Source organism: Cariama cristata, unplaced genomic scaffold (assembly GCF_000690535.1).
Source record: "Cariama cristata isolate BGI_N322 unplaced genomic scaffold, ASM69053v1 scaffold18849, whole genome shotgun sequence".
In the NCBI taxonomy this organism is placed as follows: domain Eukaryota; kingdom Metazoa; phylum Chordata; class Aves; order Cariamiformes; family Cariamidae; genus Cariama; species Cariama cristata.
The window spans coordinates 1-25,444 of record NW_009637659.1 but is presented as its reverse complement, the minus strand read 5'-3'; the positions used below and the strand labels follow the sequence as shown (position 1 = coordinate 25,444).

General features: G+C 38.2%; 1 protein-coding gene across 2 annotated transcripts in view; it reads right to left on the bottom strand.

Annotated features, from left to right (window-relative positions):
- The window catches only part of TPST1 (tyrosylprotein sulfotransferase 1), a 22,902-nt gene extending 6,224 nt beyond the window's left edge, over positions 1–16,678 (bottom strand). For both annotated transcript variants that reach the window (XM_009708428.1, XM_009708429.1), the window contains exons 1-2: positions 15,742–16,678; positions 8,402–8,600 (exon numbers count right to left, since the gene is read on the bottom strand). In XM_009708428.1, the coding sequence (XP_009706730.1) occupies positions 8,402–8,600; positions 15,742–16,586 (1,044 nt within the window). In that variant the 5' untranslated portion in view covers positions 16,587–16,678. The remainder of the gene's footprint in view (positions 1–8,401; positions 8,601–15,741) is intronic.
- Between the last annotated feature and the right edge of the window lie 8,766 nt (positions 16,679–25,444).

Sequence of the window (25,444 nt, the reverse complement as noted above, 5' to 3'; positions counted from 1 at the left end):
GGGGGGGGGCGGAGTATTCTGTTTGGTTTTTTTAAATTTGTTTTGTTTTTTCCAAAAGAAGTATACTTGAAGAGTTTTACCATCCTTTCTACTGAACCAAAAAGACCAAACTCCCTAATGTCATGAGTTCTTTGTAGTCTTGTATAGCTGTAATCATATAAAAAACAACAGCCACAAACCTACTTAGAAAAATTCTATAAAGCCATAAAAGGGAAATGGAGCTATTCTAAAGCCTCGCTCAGAGCTGCACTCCCTGGTTTGCAAATTGCATCGAAGGAAGACGATTCAGGAAGTCAAGGGATGCTTATTAACAATATCCATTTTCTCCGCTTTCCAATGCATAGACGTGACCAGGATATAAAGACGTACTCATTTTGTCACTGGACTGCAGCGGCGGCAGCTCAGAATTTCCTGTCCATCAGACGCCTCAGCCCACAACAGGCCTGCAGCATTAAACCATGACTCATGTGGAGCCGACTGAGGAGCTGGCAGTTCTCATCACTCTGTATCGCTAGGCTAAACATAGTCAAACAACAAGGCTTCACCAAGTCCCAACATGACAGTAGGAATCATTATACACATTGTGGAACTCTGTTCCTTCCGATATTCCATGTTTTAGATAAAATAGAAAGGGCTGATTCAAAATGATAGGCACAGCTCTCATTTATATTCAGCCAGGGGGTACTGTCATTCCCATGGAAACCTTAATGAAAGCCACACTGGTCAAAAATTCAGTGTGTGGCTTACTGGAGCCTAGATATACTATAAATATTTATAAATGAAGGAGAGTATTTCATATTTTCAGCTTTTAACCAAGCCATTAAAATGTAGGCTGTGTTCTGGAGAGCAGAAATGGAAGTTACAAATCAGCAATATTATCACATCAAAAAAAAATGCTACAGAACAAGCTAGGCAAGGTTCACAAGAAAAAACAGTATCTTTTATTAGACTAGTGCTGATGTTGGAAGAAACAGACAGGCTTCTTCACCTTGTCCAGCAAACCACTAGAGTCATTATCTGGGAATTCTTAAAAACACTTAAAAACATCACTGATGATGATGGTACACTGTGACTGATTCAGAACCAGAGTGACTAAAAGGAGATTTTTCTCTGGAAGCCTCCTTCTCTCCTTCTCCTGCAACTATGACTTGGTCTAAGTTTTATATTATATATCTATCTATCTATATATATCTATGTCTGTTCTAAAAACTTTAGCATTGTAATGCCCTTTGTAGGGACAGCATTTACTCCTAATAAGCATCTAACAGTGGATAATCAAGGGTATTAATCCATCAGCAATATTAAGAAAAATAATGACACTAATGCCATAACCTGGAAAGAAAACGTTCCAGGGGAATTTGATATTACATTCACATGAAATATCACAATTTACAAAGGCAAATCTAACCAGTGACAGGCCCAAGGAGATTATGTTTAACACACAAATGTGCCTAATTTTCATTCAGAACTAATATTATCTAGAACACTGGTTTTGTCAAGATTGCGACTGCACAGAAACTGGTTTAAAAGTAGTTCCAAAACCAGTAAGTGGTCGCTTTTGAATCAAAACCTAGGGATCAACTGCAATCCAGAAATTCTAAAAACAATGACTCCATCTGCAGCCAAAGACATTAAGAGGTTTCAGATTCAACATTCTTCTCTGACCAATTTCTAAGTCTAAAACACATCATTCAAAGAGTGGCAGCAGAGAGGCAAAAGCAGGACATTGGAATGATTTCCAGTCTAAGCAAGAATTCAGTAAAATTGAGCAGAAATGGTGTTTACCATTTCTAAGGGAATTCTTTTGCAAGTCCAATGGCTTGCGGGGTGGGGATCTTAAGTCTGTGTCAGTTTGTTGTTCAGTGTTGGCAGTATTCATCCTGTTCTATTAAAAAAAACCCTAAACCTAAAACACACTCTTATAGCTAAACTAAATGCATATTATTCTCAAAAAGAGATCAGAAAACAAGTTTCACATCCCATTGTCTGAGAAAACCTTTATAAATACACAAGGAAAATGCAAGAACAGAAGCATAGCTCAGAAGTGTAACCTATAATTCATCTTTATAGAAGATTAAAGTAAAGTACTCCTTTTCACCCACTTTCAAGCCTGGCTTAGCAAGAGTCACATTATATTGGTCAGTTCCACTACACAGAGATAATGGGTGTTTTTGCCTAAAAGTAAGCCTGCAACTAAGTGTACTTAGGCTTGGTAGATTTTCAAAACAGAGTTGCAGAGTACAAGGCTATCAATGTTTAATTGTCAAAAAAATAAAAAAGGAACACTGATGAAAACAGAACAGAGCCCCTTTCTAGAAACAATACTCTACTGCACAGTACACGGAGGTACCCTCAGTCTGCTTTCAGACTTTCCTTAACTTTTAAGGCAGCTTACAAAGCTTACACAATTCGTCACCTCTTTGTTGGAACTGCCAAGAAAGGGGACACCTGAGATATAAATATTTATCCGGTAGGAACACCACAGACAGCAAGGTTTTAGACAGGCCTATGAATCTCTGCCAAAAGGCAGCTTGCAACCATACCTAATTTTGTATTTTCTTTGTTAATAACTCTGTACACCTTACTAATCATATATATGCATAGTTGGGTTGGGGTTTGGGGTTTTTTTTGTTTGTTTGTTTTAAAAAAGACATTATCAGCACCTCTGGAGAAAAACAATGCAGTTGGGAATCCACATGCTGGAAGAAACACCCACTAAAGAAGGTCTTAAACAAATTTAAAGGACACTGAGAAAGGCTGTGCTGTTGGTGGTCACAAGATAGATGAAATAAAACCCCCAATTTTTGGTTTAAATACCAGAGAAAATGCTCACAAAGCCAAATGCCTTTACGCTTAGCAATGTAACCAGCATAAGTAGAGATGCACGGCCTGGAGCAGCCTGTCACTGCAGCATACCTCCACAATTACACATCTTTGACAGCACAAGTAATTATTCTCGTGCTTTAGTATAAACTACTTTGCACACTTTATCATAGATTGTTTCTGTCTTTAAAACCTCAAATACAAAGTCCTGAAATCATGATTGTCACAGACGTCTTGACTCTTAACAGCAGGAGACATTTCCTCACAATTTAAAACAGGCACAAAACAGGAGTTAGTAGAACTCTGTTTTTTCCTCTAGATGTTACTGCAGAAAATACCATCAACAGAACATAAAGCAGAGATAGATAACAGCTTTCAGATGTGATTAGAAGAAGCTACGCATACTTAAACAGTCATGATGAAAACCATAGCTTTTTCTATAGAGTTCTGTACACTTCCGTCTCTCGACCTCTCCAGGGCAAGGAGCATAATTTCATGAAGTAGTTAAAAGAAACGACTAGAATATGTATTCCAAGCATACAAATTCATTTAGTGGGAGGTACGTGCCAAAGAAAATCTGATGTAACATGTTACAGATGCGAGAGGAAACCACTTAGCCAATCATAACATAACAATAAGCCAGTTTCTACTGGGCATAAGTCACAGTCTCGCAGTTATGAGCTGTTCTCCACTTTTGGTATATTCTGTTAAACTGCTGACATACAATTTTACACAAACTCACAATATTGACAAAGACGTATCAGACACACTTCTAACGTGGAGTGATTCTACTTTTGTAATTCATCATATAGTGATTGGGCTACCAGTTCAGACAGCTTAATTATTTGCATTTTCTGCACTATTTGCAGATGAAAACTCCATTTAGTTACAGGATGTTATTTTCCTTTATGTTCAGGATGTAGAATTTGTTAAAACTCTAGTGGGGGAAAAAAAGTAGTCAGTTATGTATCTATAAGGAACAGACCTTTGTAATCATTATAATAAAATGAATAGATCAGCAACAGACTTACAAGAAAAACACAAGATAGCACAATCCTGCAGTGACTGAATAACTAAAGGTTGCCTCTTGAGGGGGTCACATGCAGAGATGTGCTGAATAGTGCAACACTATTCAGACCTTGGTCTCTCTGCTCTGCGTTCCTTAACTGAGACAAGATAAAGTGTCATAAAAGATAATATTGTCAGGCCTCACATAAAACAGATAAAAAGTTAATGGCTTTGTTATTGAAAACATCAGAAAAATCTGTTATACTCATGTTAGATTCATATTCCACCAGTGCAGATACAGTCAGAGATGTCTTCATAACACCACATAGCACTTGGAGACCAACATAAGAAGTTAGCTTCACACTCAGTACTTCCTAAAACACAAGCAGAACTAAGATGACAAACTACGAACACTGGGTGCATCTTATTATTTTTTGTGCTGTGCTACAGGAGCACAAAAAACCACCTTAACCATTTTGGTGTCCTAGGCAGGTAACATTAAAGTGAAAAATCCAAATTTAGCAGAGCGCATTGTTTTCCCCGCATTACCTACAAGCACACAGAAATTCTAATTCAAGCACTGTACTTTAGCTGGTGAGAATCATCATTTTGTTTCCAGACTGAAGAAAAAAAAAATTTAACCTGTACATATGGAAGTCATGAGCGGGGGGGCAGAAAAATGAGAAAAGAGGAATAAAAAAAACAAGAACAGGACTTCACTGCTTAGAAAGCTTAGTGGAAGCTAATATGTTGCACCACACCAGCCATTCCTTTCCATTTTTCTCTAGTACTAGCTCTTGGTTTAGGCACCCTTACACTGTTGGTTCTTACCTTCGGGACTAACAGCAGCAGCTTTGTAATTGCTGAACAGTATTTTCACTGTTAAGTCTAATTTACAGTCTTTTCCAAGAAGTGATAGATTTTGCTGAGTGCAGTTAGCGCAGTGTAGTATAAATGCAGTTCTACAAGCAGCATTTAAGCACATCTTAGAACAAAGACATTGTGCAGTATGGCATCTTTCTAAATTATCTTCTACAACTGGGCAATACACAGACTTCTAGTCATAAAATACTGACTTGTCTGCATTCAAAAGAGACTTTCTAGCTACAAGTATGTTTTGCAACCTGACCGACTTCCATATTTTCATTCCACTTATCTTTATGATTTTGTATGTACAGTATAACAATTCTTTTAATCATACAAAACAAGAACTGTCCGTAACAACAAGAACTCATTTGTTTGTTTTTTAACATATCTGATAGCAATGAACTAGATGACGCAGTGTTGTTCCATCCTTAGGTGGAGCCAGAATCTCTCTGGCCAGTAATCTCAGTGGTGTTGGGCTTCCACCCTGTTGTTGCAACTTCCACAATTAATTTAAGCCAGCATTACATAACCCCCCCAAAACCGAAAAACTCGCCCCCCCCCGCCCCCAACCACACACACAAAAAAATCAGTCCTTCTCCCTTACTATTGCTTTCTGTTTGCCAGACAGGGGCAACTTCCTTCATATTAAGTGCTAGCTCATGCCATTTTAAATGGAGTAAGAAACTATGATGGTATCAGAGTAGCAAGTGTCAGATAATTCAACATTATTTCAAGTTAGTCACTCTAAGGGGTTACTATACTAACACAATATAGTTCAGCTTTAGAAGTCGAAACTTAATCTGTTTTCAATTAATAAAATTCAAGTTCTGTGTTCAGTTTAAAGTTCTCGGAGACCACAAATATAAATACAATAGAACAGCTTCCAAACACAGAGTGAAGCCATGAACAGTTACATGCAAGATTTATATATATTCTTCATATGTACTGAAGAGTAACTTTGGAAAGATTTTATTTGGACAGCTTCATCTCCAACAATGTACCCAGTACAAAACTCTGTGAAAGACTATCCCAGGTGAAGAAATTTGAAAAGAGAGCAAGAATAAAAGTAGTGTTATAGTAATTTACAAATTCACCAGCTAAGAGTGTGCAACAACACACTTGTCAAGTGCCAGTTCCTAAAGGCTGGAAAAATTTAGATCAAGAAGTTTATTTATTTATTTAAATAAACGCTCTCCCTCCAAGCTGCAGCAGCAAGAAATAAATTAGCATATATTCATAGCAGAGAAAGGGAAACCCCCAGGACTGCATATGCTATCCCCGATGGCCAAAACTAATGCATGAGAGTTCCCGCGCCCTGACTTTTCCCAAATACCTTAAAGCGTTTTGAAATCTCTGTCCCCCATCCCCAAATAAAAAACAAAATAAAACTGTGGTGAAAACAAAACAAAGCATTTTTCAGAAATGAGTCAGCTCTCACTGATCACCATCCAGAATATTAGTTATTTCAGAACTTACCTGGTTTAAGGCCAAGCTCAATGGCCAGCATTTTGGCAATTTACTACACAAGATGCATGATGGCCAGGAAGCCTGGCACTCCTGGAGAAGGTGATGAGCCTCCTGTCCTGAGAATTAGGTAACCTAAGCAGCAAACTGGTGTGGGAGTTGGGAAGCCTTAAATCTTGAAACCCTAGGAAGTCAGGACATCAACTTTTCCACAGTGACAGAGAAAGGACCCAGTGGTCCGAGCAGGGATGTGCTGGGAACCAGCTGGGAGGAAACAAAGCAAAGTGGCTGGGGAGGAATTAAAGCTGTCCAAATCTAAACATGAACACTGATTTGAGCCATCATTTTAAATGGCTCCTTGGGGTACATGACATTCTGAAAGCCTCATGTTTCTCCATTTTCAAAAGGAATACTGTAAGTTTTGAAGATTAGCTTTTGCTTTTCTGGATTTTAGTCTTAATTCAGGACATCTCCCTCATTTTATCTATACAAACCAAGTATGCAAAAGTAATTGTGTTAAAGGACAAGCGACTAGGAAAATACATGCTGGGTATGACAATAAATAACAAAATTAAAATGCTATCTTGGGCTGTAAGTAAAACTACTCAATTAAAACAGCAGTCAAAATATTAACAAGTGTTCCATATGCTTGCAATATTTGGATCGGCTATTGTAACAGTAACTCCCCATTTTTCACAGCTGTTTTTAACATTAGTAAACAAACTAATCATGCTTCAAAGCAAACTTGTGAAAAAGCCTCAATACACTTTAGCCTTTTAAATAAGGCTTTAATTTTTTTAAAGGTATGCTTGTGGCTTTGTTTATTACCTGAATTTCTCTCTTGCATTTTGAATTGAAATAGATTTCAAGAAGCCACCCAGCAGTAAGTGACTGAAATCCATACAATTTTTTCAACTCAGACTGAGCTTGCAATGCACAGGTAGAAGCCTCAGAAAGGTCACCATACTGTAAAAAATTATTTAAATTGTATCTGTAAGAGATAATCAATCTTGAATTATTTCACTACAATACAAATTTGTATCTGAGTCACCGGTTTGTAGTATGTATGGATAGCTGCATGAGGATTTTGTTTTCAAGGATCCATGAAGTAGTATTGAACTTTTTGGTTTTTTTAAGAGGTTGAATTGAGTGCAGAAAAGTTAGTTTGTTTGTGAGCCTTTTAAAACAGTAAGTATCAGGAAAGTTGTGAAATGCTAACCACTGCCCCAACCAGAAAAGGTGGGTTACCTTTTCCGTGATGAGCTAACAACTATTAAAAATAGTCAACCTACCATCCTTTAATACATTGATCAACTGTTTAATGAAAGTTTCCCAGGGAGAGCTTCTATGAAGAAATAATGCAAAAATGTTTACAGACTTCACAAAAAGCTTTTCATTAGTATCTAGCCCATCAGCATACCAACCAGGCTTTTTTTGATATTGGAAGGCTAGTGGAAGACAGTCTTTTTAAATTATTTAACTCAATTTTTCCAATGATTACTTTGCTGCAGCAGCAAAATTCACCTTCTTTTAATAAAGTATATATTCTCAACAGAAGTAAAGAGTTAATTATGCTTATTTCAAACAATCGTAATGAGCTTTTCAACAGATACCTCCAGGGTTAAACAGCTGTATAGCCTAACTACTCAAATTCCAACAACATTAAATTCAGACTAAAATCCTTAAGTTTAGGTTAATCAGCATCAGACCTTCCTCCATCTTTTGTTTGTTCTACAAAGGTCAGCAAAGAATTGGAAAATCTGGTATGTTGATCATCTTGGGCCATTTTCCATGGGTCACTTTTCAAATTCTACCATGTATTTAGCATGTAATTTTGTGACAGAGCTTCTGCCAACCCTCATGTATAAAAAGCTGAGCTCAGCAATCCAGTCTGATGCCCAGCGAGAAAGCTTTTTTTTTTCCCCACTACTAACTAGTTCCCCAACTATCTAGACAATTCTCAACAGGTTCAGCTACATCCACCAAAGAACACAGCTCAAGCCTGGGGTTGGGGTAAAGGAAGATGAACCAAACTGAAGACAAACAGCAAGAGCCAGAGTTTCAATGCTCAAGGTCCCACAGAATTCTTGTTTCTTCCCCCCGCGGCAAGGAAAACGTATTACTAAGTATCAAAAGGTATTAGAAACAGACTTAAAAGGCACAAAACAAAACACGAGACTCTTCTGCTCTATAGCTCACATCCATTTGGTCAATAATTAAACACACAAAAATGCCTTACCCTCCTTGTGTTTTCCACAACTTTTTGATCTGGTTTTCCGTAATTTGGCGGATTGGCATATGGATCATAGCCCAATTTTGCTAGCATTGGTGCAATCACGGGCATATCTTGCAGAACATCAGCAGGTATCTTCCCAACCCACTTTGACAGTGCTTCCACATTGACTGGCTTGATAACTTGGTCAGTAGATCTTTCAACCCTGTGGAGGAAGAAAGGTTATCTTTTGTACTCCAACCAATACCTGCTTCTTCACTAGCTTGAAGACCTTTAGCTTGTTTTGCTTGTTTTTTCCCTTCCTCTTCTTCCCCTTTCAAAACTTCATGTTTCTACAGAGCTGATGGGAAGTGAAGTTCTACTATGTAAGTCTAAAATGGGAATAACTAGCACAACATTCATACGTGCTTTCTGGTTTAGGCTTTCACACAGAAGATACTAAAGCAAGTTCTTTACATGAAGACAGCAGTGAAAGCCAAAGAGCTGTTAAGTTAAAAGTATGCACACACCTACATATAAAGCTGTTTTCCTACTGGCATATTACCACATGCACTGTTTCATTATCTTAAACACTCTTGAAAGTTGTATTCTAAATTAAAATCCACATGCCATTCATTCCCCCCCCCCCTCCACTGCGACTACATTTTTTTTTTGGTAATAATAAATAAAACAGCACACTATGGAAATGACAGAAAACTATAGACTGCAATAATATTTTTCATAACCATTTCTTTTACTGATTGTTTGGTCATTACACAGTTCTTAAAGGCAACGCATAATCATAGCAGTGTCATATGTACTGTACTTAGAAAAGAGTTGATTTGTTGCTCATTTAATCAACAGCCCTAAAGTAATTTTCATTCCTGCACCCTAGCTTTGTTGTGTGTTTTTGTTGGTTTGTTGGGTTTTTTTTTTCCCCCCAAGGGAAGAAATCCGGCATCACTTTGTTTTCCCACATTCCTTGCTTCTTTTACATGAGAAGACATACAACTTCTTTACTCTGTTTATTTCTGAAACAGGCCAGCAGGATGCAGAACAGGTTGAGTGATTTAAAACTCTGCAAGTTTTTACTTTGAGTAATTTAAAACTTTTTTCTGAACTCAGAAAGAGTACATGTGCATTTTGGATGCCAAGGTTTGTCTTTCTTTTAAGGCAGATTAAAAATCAGGTCTGTATATACAAGTTGCCTAAAGGAATATTTGCATCTGCATTGCAAGTAATACCATAAGGCATGCCACTATATTGGTAGTTCCTGCTGGCTGGCTATACCTGCCTCCAGCCTGATGCTAAGCACACAGCTGTCACATCCACTTGCAGCTATCACCCTTCCCGGGCCTTATTTACATCATAAAGAATTTTGATCTCAAAAAGCTCTACCACCTAGGAAACGGTATGGTTATACTTGAAAGTAACAGTAGAAAGTATAACACCAGTATCTCATCTACACAAGATAAGAATGAGAACACTGGGATTCAAATTAATTCTCAACCAGCTAATTCTTCAGTTATACAGCAGGCAGAATGAGAAAACATCTTCTGAGAAAAATAAATGGAAATTTCCTGAACTACTCCTGATAGTTTCTGAGTCCAGAAGCCTCAGATTGCTCTCAAGACTGACATCAGTCAACTTACAAAAGGAACAAGTTTGATTACATTTATCTAATTAACCTCAGGAGTCCAAGAAGAGGCTGAAGAATTGTTGCACAGCAAACACTAAATCAATAGCAAGAGCCATCCCACTCAGATGCACATTGTACTGTGCAATGAAAGCCTTAATTTAAACACTATGGATGCATGTCTGCCAGTCATTAATGGAATTTGATCTTAATACCCGTCTTTACCTTGTTACTCTCTTTTACTTGTCATCATAGCTAAAATTCTTCCAGGACAGAGGAAGGAAGTTAGTCATACAATGCTGGAAGGTCAGTAACTTAAGTAATTTAAACACAATCAACAAAGAACAAACAGACAGGGAAATGGTCACCCGTGGGGAAACTGTCTTGGCAAGCAGGGCCTTTACAGATTGCTGCAAAAGGTGTTTAATGGAAGCTGATGAGTAAGCACCTCACAAATAGGAAAAAAACCCTAAAAGGGTAAGACAAGCCCCAGAATTTTCAGGCATACTCTCTTCAACCATTTTCAGTAGCTCAAACCAAAGGCTGAAACTCAGAATGAGATTTTGGGACCAAGGAGCTGCAACCAAACTCCAGCCTTCCTGAAGGCTGCTGGCCTGAGATCACAAGTCTGCATAGCAAACTAAAAAGTCTGGGCATTGCCTTTTTGATCCTTCTAATTAGAAGATGAGCATCCAACTTCACAACAAATTAGCAAGAAAATAGCTGTTAACAGTTGAGTTTCAGAAGTTCAAAGTGGCAAGGCAGAGGACAAAGCATCACAACAGTCAGGAGTCTGTAGAACCATGCTGACTGGGACCCTCAAGAAAAATTTATCACTACGTGTTTGAAAAGTGTCAGATTTACTGTTCTCTCCCTCTCAGACAGTGCCAGCCAAGCCAAAATCCCTTCACCAAAACCGCAGATTGATTTCACCATTTAAAATAAGGGTGATACTATGAGAACCAGGTAATAGGCTTGGCTAATAGCTTATTGGAACCCCAAAACAATGGGTGCTATACATCAATTAGGACCTAAATTAGTACATATGGATACCTAGTCCTGAAGTAAAAGCACATTTAAAATGTGTACGTTTTGCTCCACTGTCATTTTAGTCTTTGGTAACAATAAGCTCAGCATGAAACATTTCCTGGCAATAAATAGCTGGCAAGAGATAAGCAGGGAACTACATTTAGCTGCTCCTAGGCACCAATCCAAAAATATACTATACCACATTTGGTCTTCTGTTTAAATCCTTTTCTGTCCTTTCAGTTAAGGTGGGAAGAAAAGTAAACCACAATTGGTCTGAAGATCTTTCCCACGAAAGAACATCAGAGGAGTATGGGGGAAGACAGATGGGGGACAGGAGGAAAGAAACATCAAAAAACCCAAACATTGCAAAACTAGGAAACATACCAAGTCTTGGCAAATTTGATTATGTGTGCATACGGCAAATGCTGCCTGGTCAGTGCTTCCAGGCTCCACTGCAAAACCGCAGCACCAGTTTCAGCTTTGAAAGCAGCTGGTAGCATGGAACACAGGACTAACCCTAAATAATTCTACATCTGTACTAGAATCAAATGAAAGGTATGTATTAAAAATAGTATATTCTGAAGTAATTTTGCCTAGACAGCTATTTTCGTAATAAGGATAATAAAAATTGCTATAAAAGGGCTGACATTTCTTTGCATCAGTGGTCACCACAGCTGTTTTCAGTTAGGAGGAAAATGCCAGAGCTACATTAACAATACTAGTTATAGCATGTAGTCCAGCCATAACACATTCCTTGAACAGCCACGTTGGCAATTACTTCAAACCACAGAAGGTTTCCTGCTACTACAAATGCTGTGGTGCACATCCTTAAAACCCTTGGAGTGCTTCTCCTTGCAGCTGGATTAAAAAGCAAAATAAGGGGTGAAAATACTGAGCAAAATAGAACAACGGTGAGGTTAGGGCTGCATCAGCAACAGAAAAAGCAGGGATTGCTAAGCAAATGCTGGAGAAGAAAATAAGGCAGCCACCGGCTTCCTCAAATCACGCAGCCAGGGGAACAAAGTCAGAATCTTAAATACAGGTTGTCTAGTATCTAATATTCCTATTAACAGACTATTGCGTAAGGTTTGAGTTTGCAGTAAGAGAAAAATGGAGTAAGCTCGCTGCCAAAGAATTCTGCAAGCCAGGTGGCTAGTTCATCTCTGGAAGAGAAACAAGCTGCACACACAATTTAATTCTGTACACAGCTGAAAATAAAATATCTCAGACCAACCTAGAGCCTCGTTCCATCTGATACAGATTTCATTTGACAGAGTTAATTTTGATTTTGGATGAGTGAAAAATATATTCGTAAACATCTACCTTCTGTTACCAGGTAATAACATCATCATAAAAATCTTCTAGCAATACTGCAATCTCTTTCTCAAAATGTTTTTAAATATTTCAAGACAACAAGTTCTTGTCAGATTTCTTTTCAAAAACCTTCCAACAGTTAAAACACCTCCAGGCATCTTATGTTGGACCTGACCTGAGCAGGCATCATGCCTCTAATGTGGATGCTTAGCCTGTCTGAAAGGTCTGGAAGTCTCAATGGTGAGTGAAAGATAATTAAGGCATGTTTCTCTGCTCATTTTCTTAAGTCTTTACACAGTATCACAGCCTTCGCAGTTTATAACAGTAGTTCATTCTCTGACTTCAGAGGATTTCTACCTTACCAAATTCCTTGCCAACAACTAGGGAACTAATTTTATCTAGATCTTCATACTGTCTCTACCATGCTACACAGGCTAGGCCTACATGGTGGTATCTTTTAAAAGAACATTGCATTTCAATACAGATGATTTAGCACTTGTGATATTCTCCTCCTGCCAGTAAAACCTGTAATATAATTTGAGTGTTCTGATTTTAATATACTATTATGAAACAGTCTGAAGCACTTGGTACCAGGCATGTGGTAAATTAAAGCTCTGTGAAAAGTCAGAGATGCAATAGACAGCAGCGTTTTGAATTTCCTTAGATTATCTCTGAAGTGATCTTCAGCACCGTCCCTTTGGCAAGTCAGGTGGGAGAAAGCTACTGACCAGAATATGGAGCACCACTGCTCCAGATTCTGTTGTTTCAACTGAAAGAAGACAGCGTTCACACTGTGAAGTAAAGAGCACTGTCCGCTAAGCCCAAAGAGAAATTCAAAGTCATAAGAGAATAGCATTGGTTAGAACCTGACCCAGAACATAACAGCCACACACACCCAAGGCCATAAAGAATTTTGCTGCATCTGAGAACAAGCCAAACGCAACTTGATAGAAGGAAAACTAAGTCTGCTGCAAGGTGTATTTTGTTCAGCTGTCAAAATCCGATAAGCTGTGGCAGACTCCAAAGTTCTCCATAAACTACCCAGCAAGCATCTTTTCAAAGAGTAATTTTCCTGGGCAGTTACCCCCTGCTCTGGGCAAGGATGCCCTAGACAGGCAGCCGTCCCTGTCCTCAGCACTCTGCTGCACAGGAGAGGGCAGTGAGGAGCTGGGGATGCCAGAAGCAGGAGGAGGTTTTAACTGGTACAAGGAAATCAAATTGGGGAACCTCAAGCTGCCCCTGCACAATTTCAATTAGTATCATATAAACACACAAAACAGACATCTAAGTTAAAGAATTTCATATTCACTGTTTTTTTTCTCCAGCCCTCGAAAGACTGAGTCACTGAAATCATTATCAAATTGTAAAGGTCTCTTGCAACAGAAAGACAAATCTCACCCCCTATTTCAAGGGTATTTGGTTAGATAAAAACACCACAGACATAACACTAATAGCCCCTTCTTCCACTGTTGCCAGAGCATTCAGAAATAATAAATTACTTTCACATATCGTCTCACGAGGGATAGTAAAAGCATAAAGAAGTCCGTGAACAGGTTGTATTGAGGGTCACAAAACCACTTTCATACTGTCTTAAATTTGAAGCTTTGATTCACAAATAAACATGAAGCCACATTTTACTTCAGCAATCTATTTTCTTAATTTTTAGAGACATGAACAAGTGCTCTCGACTCTTCACATCCCATTCCACCAGATTTAGCAATAAATATTACTTGAAACTGTATGAATTCAGTAAGGCTACTGAGTTTTATAGTACAGGGGTCCGTTAATTTTTAAAAAAGCTAATCTGGAAGCTGTAAGGTAACATTTTACCAGAAATGGCATTATGCATAGTTATTTTTATAGGACACTCCACAGAACTTGGCAACCACCTATTTATATTAGTAAAAGTTCGTTCACTCCCCCCCTCAGCTGCCACTGTGAAGCAGTAACATGATACAGGTAACTAAAGAGAAGTTCACACGCAGATACAGTTTGCAGAGACATAAAACAGTACACAGCTTCAGGGTAACGTCATCAGAAGGTTCCAATCTGCTAACGAACAATACTAAAAAAAAAAGGGTTGAGATGCCTTCTTGATAGCTCTGCATACACAGTGGTGGTGGCTGTGTTTCTTCGGTGGGAATAGTGACATGAAACCTCCAGATTGTAAATATATAACCATTATCTGAGTTTTAAGTTCTCTTCGTAGCCGCTGACTAATGATTCTATGATTTGCTGTAAATCGTATTCCCCTGCAACGTATTAGAAAATCCACAGTCACTTCCCTAGGAATTAATTAAACAAAATCTCCCAATTTTTATTTCTCAAAACTGCAGTTTTTAAAAAAATGGATTCACTCTGTATTCTACAGTTTGACATCTCTCTACCCAGCGCACACTGCTTGCTGTGCAAGGTGCCTCTGTTACTCAGGAGCACTAGGCCAGTGATGAATATTCAAAAAACAGAAGCCAAGGAATTTAACTGGGCATGCCTCGCTGCTGGAATAGGGCTTTTAAATCAATATTTTAGAAACTCAAATAAGACAATCTGGTAGATGTATCTGCCGTAGCAAAAATAGAAAGACAGATTCAAACATTCACAGCTTTCCTCCTCAATGTAAAGACTAGACAGCTTCTGTATTTCAGTTCTTCAGCTGTACATAGTAGCAAAGAAACCAGAGTAGTTTAACTGGAGAATTAACTAATTTTTTTCCCCACAATACCTATCTAGGTTTTCTAAGCAGAGCTGGATTTTGGTTTCTGAAAGTAGTTAAATCAGGTGCACAGATGGCACGACAGAACACCAAGAGATTTGCTTACAACAAGGTTAATTTTATTCAAAATGTTTGTCCTTTTAGGAGCACACGCCAACAGAAAAGCATGCCAATTCTGCTTTCTATTTTGTTGGAACAGTTTCTCAAGTTTCCTGGAAGAGTATGTTCTTGGCAAATACAACTCAAAGGCCATTCTTGCCTTGACAATACTTGAGTTCCTGAAATCGAACGGGTGAACTTGCTAGGATGAATAACACCCGTCTAGATAAAACAGTCCAGCTGTATTTTGGGGCACAGAGAAAAGTAAAGCTATGTTGGAAGTAAGGCTGATACTAGACATCCAAATTTGAGTTAGACTGAACATTAATTAAAAGTTCGTTCATGTGCTCCATACACATGAGCTGGACAATCGTTTAATGGGAGCAATCCGAGATTGCAAATTGTTGGTTAACAATGATTCTTATTTTCCAGACAATATGCATCACAAATCAGCTTCCTGAGACATCATTAGCTACTTAAAAACTGAAATCAAGTTCTGATTAGTCTTTTATATGCAAAATGTACTATTTTACCTCTTAGAACAATACAAGGTAAAGGAGGAACGCTCATACTCACTTTGAAAGAGAAACACCCCCTGCTTTTCCAATCATTTCTTCATGGTGCAGCACAGCTTGGTTCCACGGGATGCGAAGAAACTTTAAGAGAGTTCTCATCCATCTTTCAGGATGCAATACGAGCTGTTCATAATGTACTAGCATACACCTTTCAAAACCAACCTCCATACACTGGTTATACATAGTTTCTATAGCTCGATTCCACTTGGTCAAGCAGTCCCTGTAGCTGTTAAGGTCAAATCCAGCTATTGTGACTTTTCTAGAGATCATGGAATGCACAGATGCACGACCATCCCGTACCATTAGGAGAAATTTGGCATTGGGGAAAATTCTAGCAAGATAAGTTAAGGATTTTAAAGCAAAAGGATCTTTGTTACACAAATATGGAGCAGGTTCCCCATGTTTCACAATGATTTCCAATAGAAATGCTTGCATGGCTGAGTCCAGAACCTCATCTGTGACTCCAGCTTCATCCAGTCGGATCTTCTCTTTACTTGATCTAGCCCACATCTGCTTAACTGCCAGAATTCGCGGGATTACCCTTGTCTCTTCTCCACATCGAATATCCGGGTGGGCGTCAAGCATGGCACGCATTAAGGTAGTGCCACTTCGAGGTACTCCTCCAATAAATATTAAAGGCATGTCTTTGTTGTAAGCAAAGGTTTTGTTTGCATTCACATTGGAAGCAGTTCTTACTGTGCTTCTCATACTTTCCATCCTCACAGGCTGGCTGCGTTCTTCTATTCGATGGTGACACTCCATAGCGTGTTGGCCCAAATAAAACACTGTCACTGAACTGATCACCAGACATGCCAATAGCAAGTTCTGTTTGAGTTTTCCAACCATTTTGATAAAGACTGTCACTTCAAAACAAAGAGACCTTCTATTTCAAATTATCTTCTAGTTCACATGCCATGGGAATCCTAATCCAAAATAAATTAAGGTCTGGTGAGGGGGGAAAAAAATAAAAAAAACACAAACAACACTTTAGAACTTTGTGAAGAACTACTACAATATATCAACAACAGAAATACCTGACCACATTCAATAAAATTATCATCTCCTAGTGTTGTGTTAAGACAAGTAAATGCAAAGTCCAAACATGATCATTCCATAATACAAAGCCTTTTTGTTTACCCATAGAAGCAACACAAAACATAACACGATTAATGACTACAATTACTATTTACATAGAAGTTCTCTGGTACATTTTAACAACATATTTGAAAGAATTCTGCCACTGGATAGCTACTGTTAAACTTTACAGTCAAGCAAAGACAAAGACATAACTTATATGGGACTCTACACATTAAAAAATCATTATTAAGAAACCACTCTTCCTTACTTGAGGTTTTATAGCAAAAAAAGACCAAAAAAAAGACCTCTGAGCCAGAGTCAGCTAGATAAAACAAATGAACAAGACACCCCACACAAATCATGTTAGAAATCACAGAAGAATTTAAGTATTAGAGTAAGTCTGGCTTGCTGAATAGACGGTAGCAGTATCCTGCTCATCGTCACATTTTCACATAACTACATTATCTCCTGTTTTGCTTGAAATGCTCTATTTCCTTCACAGGATATGAGGCAATAGTAAAAGACGTTTCACAGTTACATATCAACACTGACAGTGTCCAATTTTGATCAAGGCCTCTAAGCAATGAAGAAAAATAGTTTGCAGCAAGTAAAGGAAACTTCAATTTTTACTTCAAGGGAAGTTTTGATTAAAGAAGTGTATAGTCATTAAAAACCGCATACACAATCCAGGATTAAAGCTGACTAAGATCAAAACTAAGATCAGTCTTGATTTAAATAAGAATAATGACAACAAAAAAAGAATCAACCCATGCTAATTTAAAAATTTTCATCTACCCCAGTGTCCAGATAATACATAGCAGGATATATAAAAGAAAACTAATGATTTCATCCTAACTTCCTTCTTTATTGTTTTCTTTACCTAAAATTTGGCCCTTAGAGATATTTCTCTCAAAAAAAAAAAAACCCCACACAAAGCCAACATAACCATAATCGTTCCTTATTCCCTTGATTAAAAACCACAAAAAACCCACCAACCTTCCCACAACATCTTATGCAGTGTTTCGGACTCCAGAGAAATGTTTGCTGAAATACTGAAAAATTGAATAAATTATGAAGAAAGAAAAATAGATCCTGTTCTCAAATCAGCACCCCAGGGAAAAACAAAGAGTTAAAGCTTTGCATAATTTGAAGTCATGTAATAAAGCACTGTCAGAATAAAATAATACTGCATTCGACCTTCAGCTAAGGAGGTCTGGATTCCGTTTAAGCAGTGCTGGTGAGCTTGCTCTTTCTTTTAGTCTCCTCTACCTCACCTAGATAACTCTGGTTTTGCTGGTATGACAGCAAGAGCCTTCTCCCTCCAATATAAGACATAACACTTCCGAATTAAAAATTTGAATATATTGTAACTACACAGAAAGGTTTATTGCAAGAACCCATGTAGCAAATAAAAAGTCAACTGACAATAACACTAAGACAACCATCTTTTATAAAGCATCATGGCAGCCCATACTAATGAAGTTTATTGTTATAGACATTTTGTATTTATAGCACGGAATAGAAAAACATACCGTAAAAAATTTTAACTTATGCCATAGTGTAATCTTCCTTCTGGTTCTACAATATCACATTTAGACTAATCAATCCATTTTAAACCCTTACAACTATTACAAAAGAAGAGGCAAATCAAGGACCACCACTCATTTATTTTGTGAGGTATCAATAACACGGCTTTCATCCTGCTTTCTAATCTACAATTTAAGCAGCGATGATTATTCTGTGACACGAAAATTTTTCAATATGAATATTATTTATTTAAAGTGAATTTTACAACACCAAAAGCCACCACTTTTCTCCTGTCAGTTTTTTTTCAAATAGATATGGTACTGTTTTCTACAACGATAGCATAACTCAGTATTTGAAAACAAATTAGACAGGTATTAGAATTAAGGGCTTGCACAGCTAAGACATCTATTACTAAATATTTTATATACTCCTTTTTTATCATTCTAAAAGTTATTTTTCTAAGCTATAATGAGAGGAGATTAAGCCCAACATACACAACATAAACCCAAGGTTTTTCAGTATTTTTTTTTCATTTAGGATTCTTAAAATTGCATTATTTAAAAGTAATTTTTATTTTTACAGATGAGAAGACTATATTACATTACTTCTGGACACGCATATGAGTCTGAACAGAACTTTTAGATAGAAACAAAAGATTCAAAAAAATCTGTCTGCTGAATTCCAATGCAGACATTCACAAGAAGGACTAAGAATATGCCATGTCTTACAGTGAATACCAGCGGGTTATATCCAACACCGGCTTAGATAAATCTGCTGCTCTGCTGCCCAGATGACTTGATCTGTTCATGCCAACCTGTATCTTTATTTTTCTGTTCGCAACAGTTCATGTATAAACAGTTGTTTTACCTGTATTCTGTAGTTCAACAGCTTTGGATTTTCAGATAGGGTAGACTGAAAACTGACTCTTCCTCTCAAAATTCAAATGAAATTAGTACTCTAATTGAAATTTTAAATAACAGCTTGCTTTTCAGGGCTGAAATAACTCACTGAGCAGTATGAATCACAGATGCTTTTAACTGTGAGGAGCTCCAGGTACTGAGGTACCACCAACATTTTAAATGACTGGCTTCCTCAAAGCTTTTCGATCTCTGTCAGCAGCACACACAACATCCCTGAATGAACACCATGCTTGTGCCTACTCTCAATCCTCTCTTCAAAACATTATCCACTTAACCTTTTCCTCCACGCAAATCCAGTCATTAACTCGGAAATTCTCAAGTCACCATCTGAGCAAGACTCTCCAGACCTGTCCCTCACCATCCACCAGCCTTCACAAACGGGTCAGCAGTAGCAGGCAGGCTGCCTCGCAGATGCTGCTGCAACTCTTAGCAGGCAAGTGCCTTACACTTTGCAGTCCCTGTTTTATGAGGCCGCACAACCAGACAGCAGCAGATGAGGACAGAATTCCCACTTAGCACCATAGCAGTGCAGGAGCAGAAGGGAGGAAGAGAATTCCTCATGCAGGCATCTATCACAGCAGTATTTTTCTCTTGCAGTGCATCCAAGAGAGCCCATCGCCGAGCTGTGAGAGAATGTCTTGCCTCTTCACATTAACAAAGCTTATTCCAATCAACAGTTGTCACAATACTATACTCAGAGTTCAGCTTTTATCTTTATTACCAAAATTAAACCAGAATCATAACTTAAGCATTCATTCACTTTTTCTACGAAATGGCCAAGGAGTTTTATTCCAATCAACAGTTGTCACAATACTACACTCAGAATTCAGCTTTTAGCCTTTATTACCAAAATTAAACTGGAATCGTAACTTAAGCATTCATTCACTTCTTTTTCTATGAAATGGCCAAGGAGTCCTCCCACATTCTCTTGCCAGAACACCACTCTTATAATCAATTCATCCTCTGTAACAAGTTTCATTCTACTTACATACCTCTCCTTGCCGAAGAGCTGACTTTAACTGTACCTTAAATATCTGGACCCTAAAAGAAATAAAGTCTCAGAAATTTAAGTGGAGGTCATCTGAACAGTGCTCAAAAAGAAACAAAGAAAAAAAAAAAAATGTAGTCAATACTGTAGTCGATACTTCCATAGCACCAAAAATCAGAGTGTCTCTCACCTGAACAGATTCAGCATGCAGACCTAACTTTCAATTAGGGAAAGGGAAACTGCTCTGCTTAAAACTAGCAAATAGTACATAGAATCTCTTTAAATGTTTTAGATACAGTAAAGATTTAATTAAAAGTCAATACTCATTTGAGAGAAGAGTTAACACAACAGAAACAGTATTTTGCAACAGAGCACAAAAAACCTGCAAATATTTACACTTCATACAATCCCTGACATTATTCAGTTTGAGTAAATTCCATAAAACTCATTTCCTCAAAAAAAGAAAAGAAACCCTCCACAAAAATCTTCATCTTCCAAACTAAAAACTACTCCTTGAATACACTAACGTCCCCAAATGCAAAAGTTAGGTAGCCAATCACTAGAGAAAAATGTACCAAGAGCAAGTGCATCAACTGTTTTACTCTGATCATTTATATTAGAGTATCATTTAAAAAAAAAATACACAACCAAAAACAACCAAAAAAACCCAAAACAAACAAAAAACCAAACACACCACAGCAGCAGCTTTCAGAATGAAGCTGAAGAACAAGCAGGGGGAAAGCCTGTTGACTGAAGGCTGAAATCCTCAATTCACAGGTTGGGGAAAGCAGAATGATGACTCACTTTCAGCACAATTCCAGCTGTGAATGCAAATAAGCATTGCAGTCTGTGAGCAGGTTTCCTAAACCGCTCTAAGTATTGACCACTCACCTACAAAAACCCATCCACGCGACAAAAAAAACCCACTCGAATCAACCACAAACACTTTTGTTTGATGCAGTAACTTTTTTCTGTAAGTTCAAAGATGCCAAAGACTGCAAAACAATAAAGAGCTAACACTAAGCTCTCCTACGACCTTCTGCACTAACTGTTTTTTTTGCCTGGAAGCAATACCTGGAGCACACAACTGCCATAAAAATGTGGCAAGACCAGGGCTTTGTATGTCAGGAAGCCAACAGAGGAGCAGTCACATACAGCACCTCTCAGCAAACTGATCTATTCTACAAGCCAGCAAACTCCCTCCTGTGCCTGAAGTTACATATAAAGCTCTTTGGGACAAGTATGACATATGGAAGTTACTGCCCTTCTAGCAGCTTGCAAATAAACCCCACCTTCTCTCTCCCTTACATGAGGAAGCACTCTGGATCACATCTGCCAACCTGAAGGATTATTACAAGTCATTAATGTTCTGCTGGTAACAGTAACTAAATTGACAGCATTTAAAAATCACAAGGCAATCAGCAATCCCTTGTCAGCATTTAAGTAGAGCTTTGAAAAATCGTGGCTTTTTACCCATTATGACCTGAGAAGAGCAAAGCACCACTCCACCTAAAAGCACAGACAACTCTTAATAAAAATACCACAAAACAAAAGAAACAAACAAACAACCCAAAAAACCCACCCAAAACAAACACAACCCCCTCACACACACAACACATCTAAGTTGAGGAAGTTGAAGATGACTGCAGTGGTACAGAAGGCCTTTAGCAGCAATACTTTCAAATGACAGACTAAAACAAATTCCTAGAAAAAATGTAACTCAAAAAAAAAAATAGTTAGCATCTACAAGTTTCAGTACGAGAAAGTGCAGCTAAGCAGAAGTGTATGTAACTGATTCTTATTCCCAGAAAAGTCAGGCCTATGAGTCAGTCACAGGATGATGTTAGGAAAGCAAAAATGACTGCTTTGTTTCCTTCTTCTGCACACACTATATTCTCTCTCCCTCCTTCCCTCCCCCTACCCGCAGCAGGTCAAGAACTTTTTCCTCAAGTTCATCCAAAAAATGTTGACGATTTTTAGCTTAGTCAAGAGGCAAGTCATTCATTTGTATTTTATGTTAGCACAGTTTGGGTTTTGTTGTTGTTTAAAGCACTCTCTGCCAGGAAAAAAAAAGATGATCCATTACCACCCAGTAATAAGCAATCCTCATAAGCTGGAGAGCTCAGACTTTCACTTTGGAGGCCAGAAAAAGTGATGACCACCTCCCTTCTCGTGTTCAACCAGGCAGCTTTTTCCAAGGCTAAATTGACAGGACAGCAACACTGGCATTATCCATCTCAAACAAAACAAACAAACAAACAAAAAAAACCCACAAAAACCCCCCCCAAACCAAAACCCCCCCCCCCCCAAAAAAAAAAAAAATAATCTCACTCATCTATATAAAGCATTTTTCAGCAATTAGCTTGTCCTCTGCTTCCATCTCTTGAACTTCTGGCTCAGGTTCTGATAACTGGATCTCTTTCTAGGCAGAACAAGTACAGTAGTACTGCTTAGATTGTTGTGGTATATATCTTGTTCCTGCATCTGCCCAAGAGTTCACCACAGTGTCTGACATCAGCACTTCTGGAGAACTTTGCTGGGAGGAAAGACCATACTCAGCTCTGTGTCAATAGGCCATCAGCTGTCATAGGCATCCTTCTCAAAACCCTGTGCTCTCCCACCTGTGCTGGAAAGCAGGAGCAAGATAGAGGTGAGAGGAGGAATGCTGGAGTTCACACTATTGTCACACTACTGACACCACCACCACCCCACCCCCCCGCCAAGGCTTTATGCAGTAGACTCCAAAATACAGACTCCAGAAACAGAAGATTCTCACAGTACAGAGATACTTTCAGATGCACAGCCACAGTCTGACTACTACATCCAAAGCCTGTGGTACAAATCTGCAGAGGAAAATCACTTTACAGTGGCAAGATAGCGAAGTTGAATGGAAAAAAAATCCTAAACTGTCATTACCCATTGACACTCTCTTCTCTGCTCTTGACTATAGAGGGAGAAATGAAAATGCTGCTAGGACTTAAAGAAGCAAATGTCAACCATGTCAGTATCTTCCTTGCCTCTTCTTGCACCTTTATTTTTTCTTTGTAAAAATAAATACTGGAAAGGCAGTAGATACTGAAAATTCTCAAGAATCATGTCCAAAAAAATATACATTTAGAAAACTGGAGACAATATATTTCTTAGAGGAAGTTCCATATCAAGCTCATCAAATTGCCCAAGTAAGAAGCCCTCGCATACAACATTAGTCTTTCAGCATTCCTGAATGAAGGTTAAAGAAAGCAATTCCATAAAGCCTTTCCTTCAATGAACTGGTTTGTCTCTGGTCATTCATGTTTTGTTTACCACAAAGAAGATTGCATAGGAAAGCTGACAGTTACATGATAATGGTATAGCACAACACCAAGGAACACGACTGAAATATCCACAGTATACCACTTCAAGAAGCTATCCAAACTGTTGTAGGCTCACTTAGAAGATTTTTCCAAAAATCATTTAAGTATTCAGGAAGCATTTTTAAGCCTTCAAAGCAGCGTTTGCACAATCACCTTAATGATTTCCCCAAAGACCGGAATCGTGTATTACAACTACCAGTCACGTAACAGAATCTGAGAGGAATGTGAAAGTACAGCACAAGCAAGCAAACCCCAAGCAAAATACTCAGCAAAGCTAGAAATAAAAATCAAGAAGCCCTGAGTACCAAGCCCATCTTTAGCTTTTTAAGTCATCATGGCTCTCAAGCCCTGCAGCTGTTTTCTCTAGATTTCTCCTCCCAATAGTTATACAGTAAAAAAGGATGACAAAATAGAATGAGCAATTTTTATTCACCTCCACAAAGAAATAAGCAGTAAGTAACCTCTCCGAAAGCATCTGGGATGAAAGACAGCCAACTAGACCTACTGAAGCCTGTCTTCATGCAGAGCAGTTTGACAAGTAGAATGACAGGACAAAGTTGGACAAAATTAGTATAAGGGAACATGGACGTGTGAACAACGTTCCCTTATAGTTCACACTGTAGGAACTATAGGAATGTTGTTCACACATTTGCATTCCTTTGAACTTGCACTTTTTGGTTGTTGATTTTTTGGTTGGTTTTTTTTTTTTTTAATCTAAAGCTCTGAAAAACTGTAAAGGACAAATTACCTTCATGGCCACAGACCACTGCTGAATTCAAAGTTTCCATATTGGGGAAGATTGCATACAACTATGTAATAATTCCACAATTTCTAGTACAATCACATTACAAGGAGTAAAAATAGATGTGCTTATATTTATGCATTTCCCTCATATAATCAATAGGTAAAAGATGAAGCAAGCCATACCCTTTCCTTTAACCAGTTAAACCCCTCCTCATAAAACCAGCTTTCTTCATAATCCTCCGCTAGACAGATACATACATACACACACAAGTGTGTGTGTGTCAAGAGAAATCCAGAAGCATTTGTCCTTCCTCTGGATCTACTAATACTTGGAAGCTTTCTTAACAAGCAAGAGAAAAAACATACCATATCCAAAACAGCTAATAGTTATTCACCAAAGCACTCAAAATTCAATACTTGTAGGTTTTTGAACATTTAAGACCTCTAAAATGAGTTTAAAGTACAGCTGATTAAAATGTTCTGCTTCAAATGAAAGCAAAGAACTCTACACATTCTGCTCTACCCACATATAGAATACACACAGCAAATTATTTGGATTTGCATATTGAATGGTCAAAAAAGAGTTATCAACACGCTCCCAGTCATGCAAGAATATATAGTATTTGTTAAGTACTAGTTACTGCTGGAGAACCATTCAACAAAAGGAATTTTATCGGCAACACACATAGGCTTCTAGCTCCTTAAATTTATATTTAAAAAAAAAAAAGAGAAAAAAAAGTCAGTAGCACACTAATAGCAGATAAGCTACTGTTCTGTGCACTTTTATGTGCACTGCGCCTCCTAAGAGGGATTTCAGCACTCCATTATAAAATAAGGTACTTCAAAGAATCAAACTGCTTAATAACACTAAAAAGATACAGACCTACAAAGATTTGCACAACACGTTCACAAGAACATATGCAAATGGCTTCTTCCAGCAATACCACCAGCAAACCCGCTTCCAGCTAAAAGACGTTAGGTGTACTGCTAGGAAACGACTGCTGAAATGCTTACACACACCGTGACCATCACACGTCGTGTTCGCAGACAGAAATGCAGCGCTACACACCGATGTGTGCTCCCCCTCCTCCACCG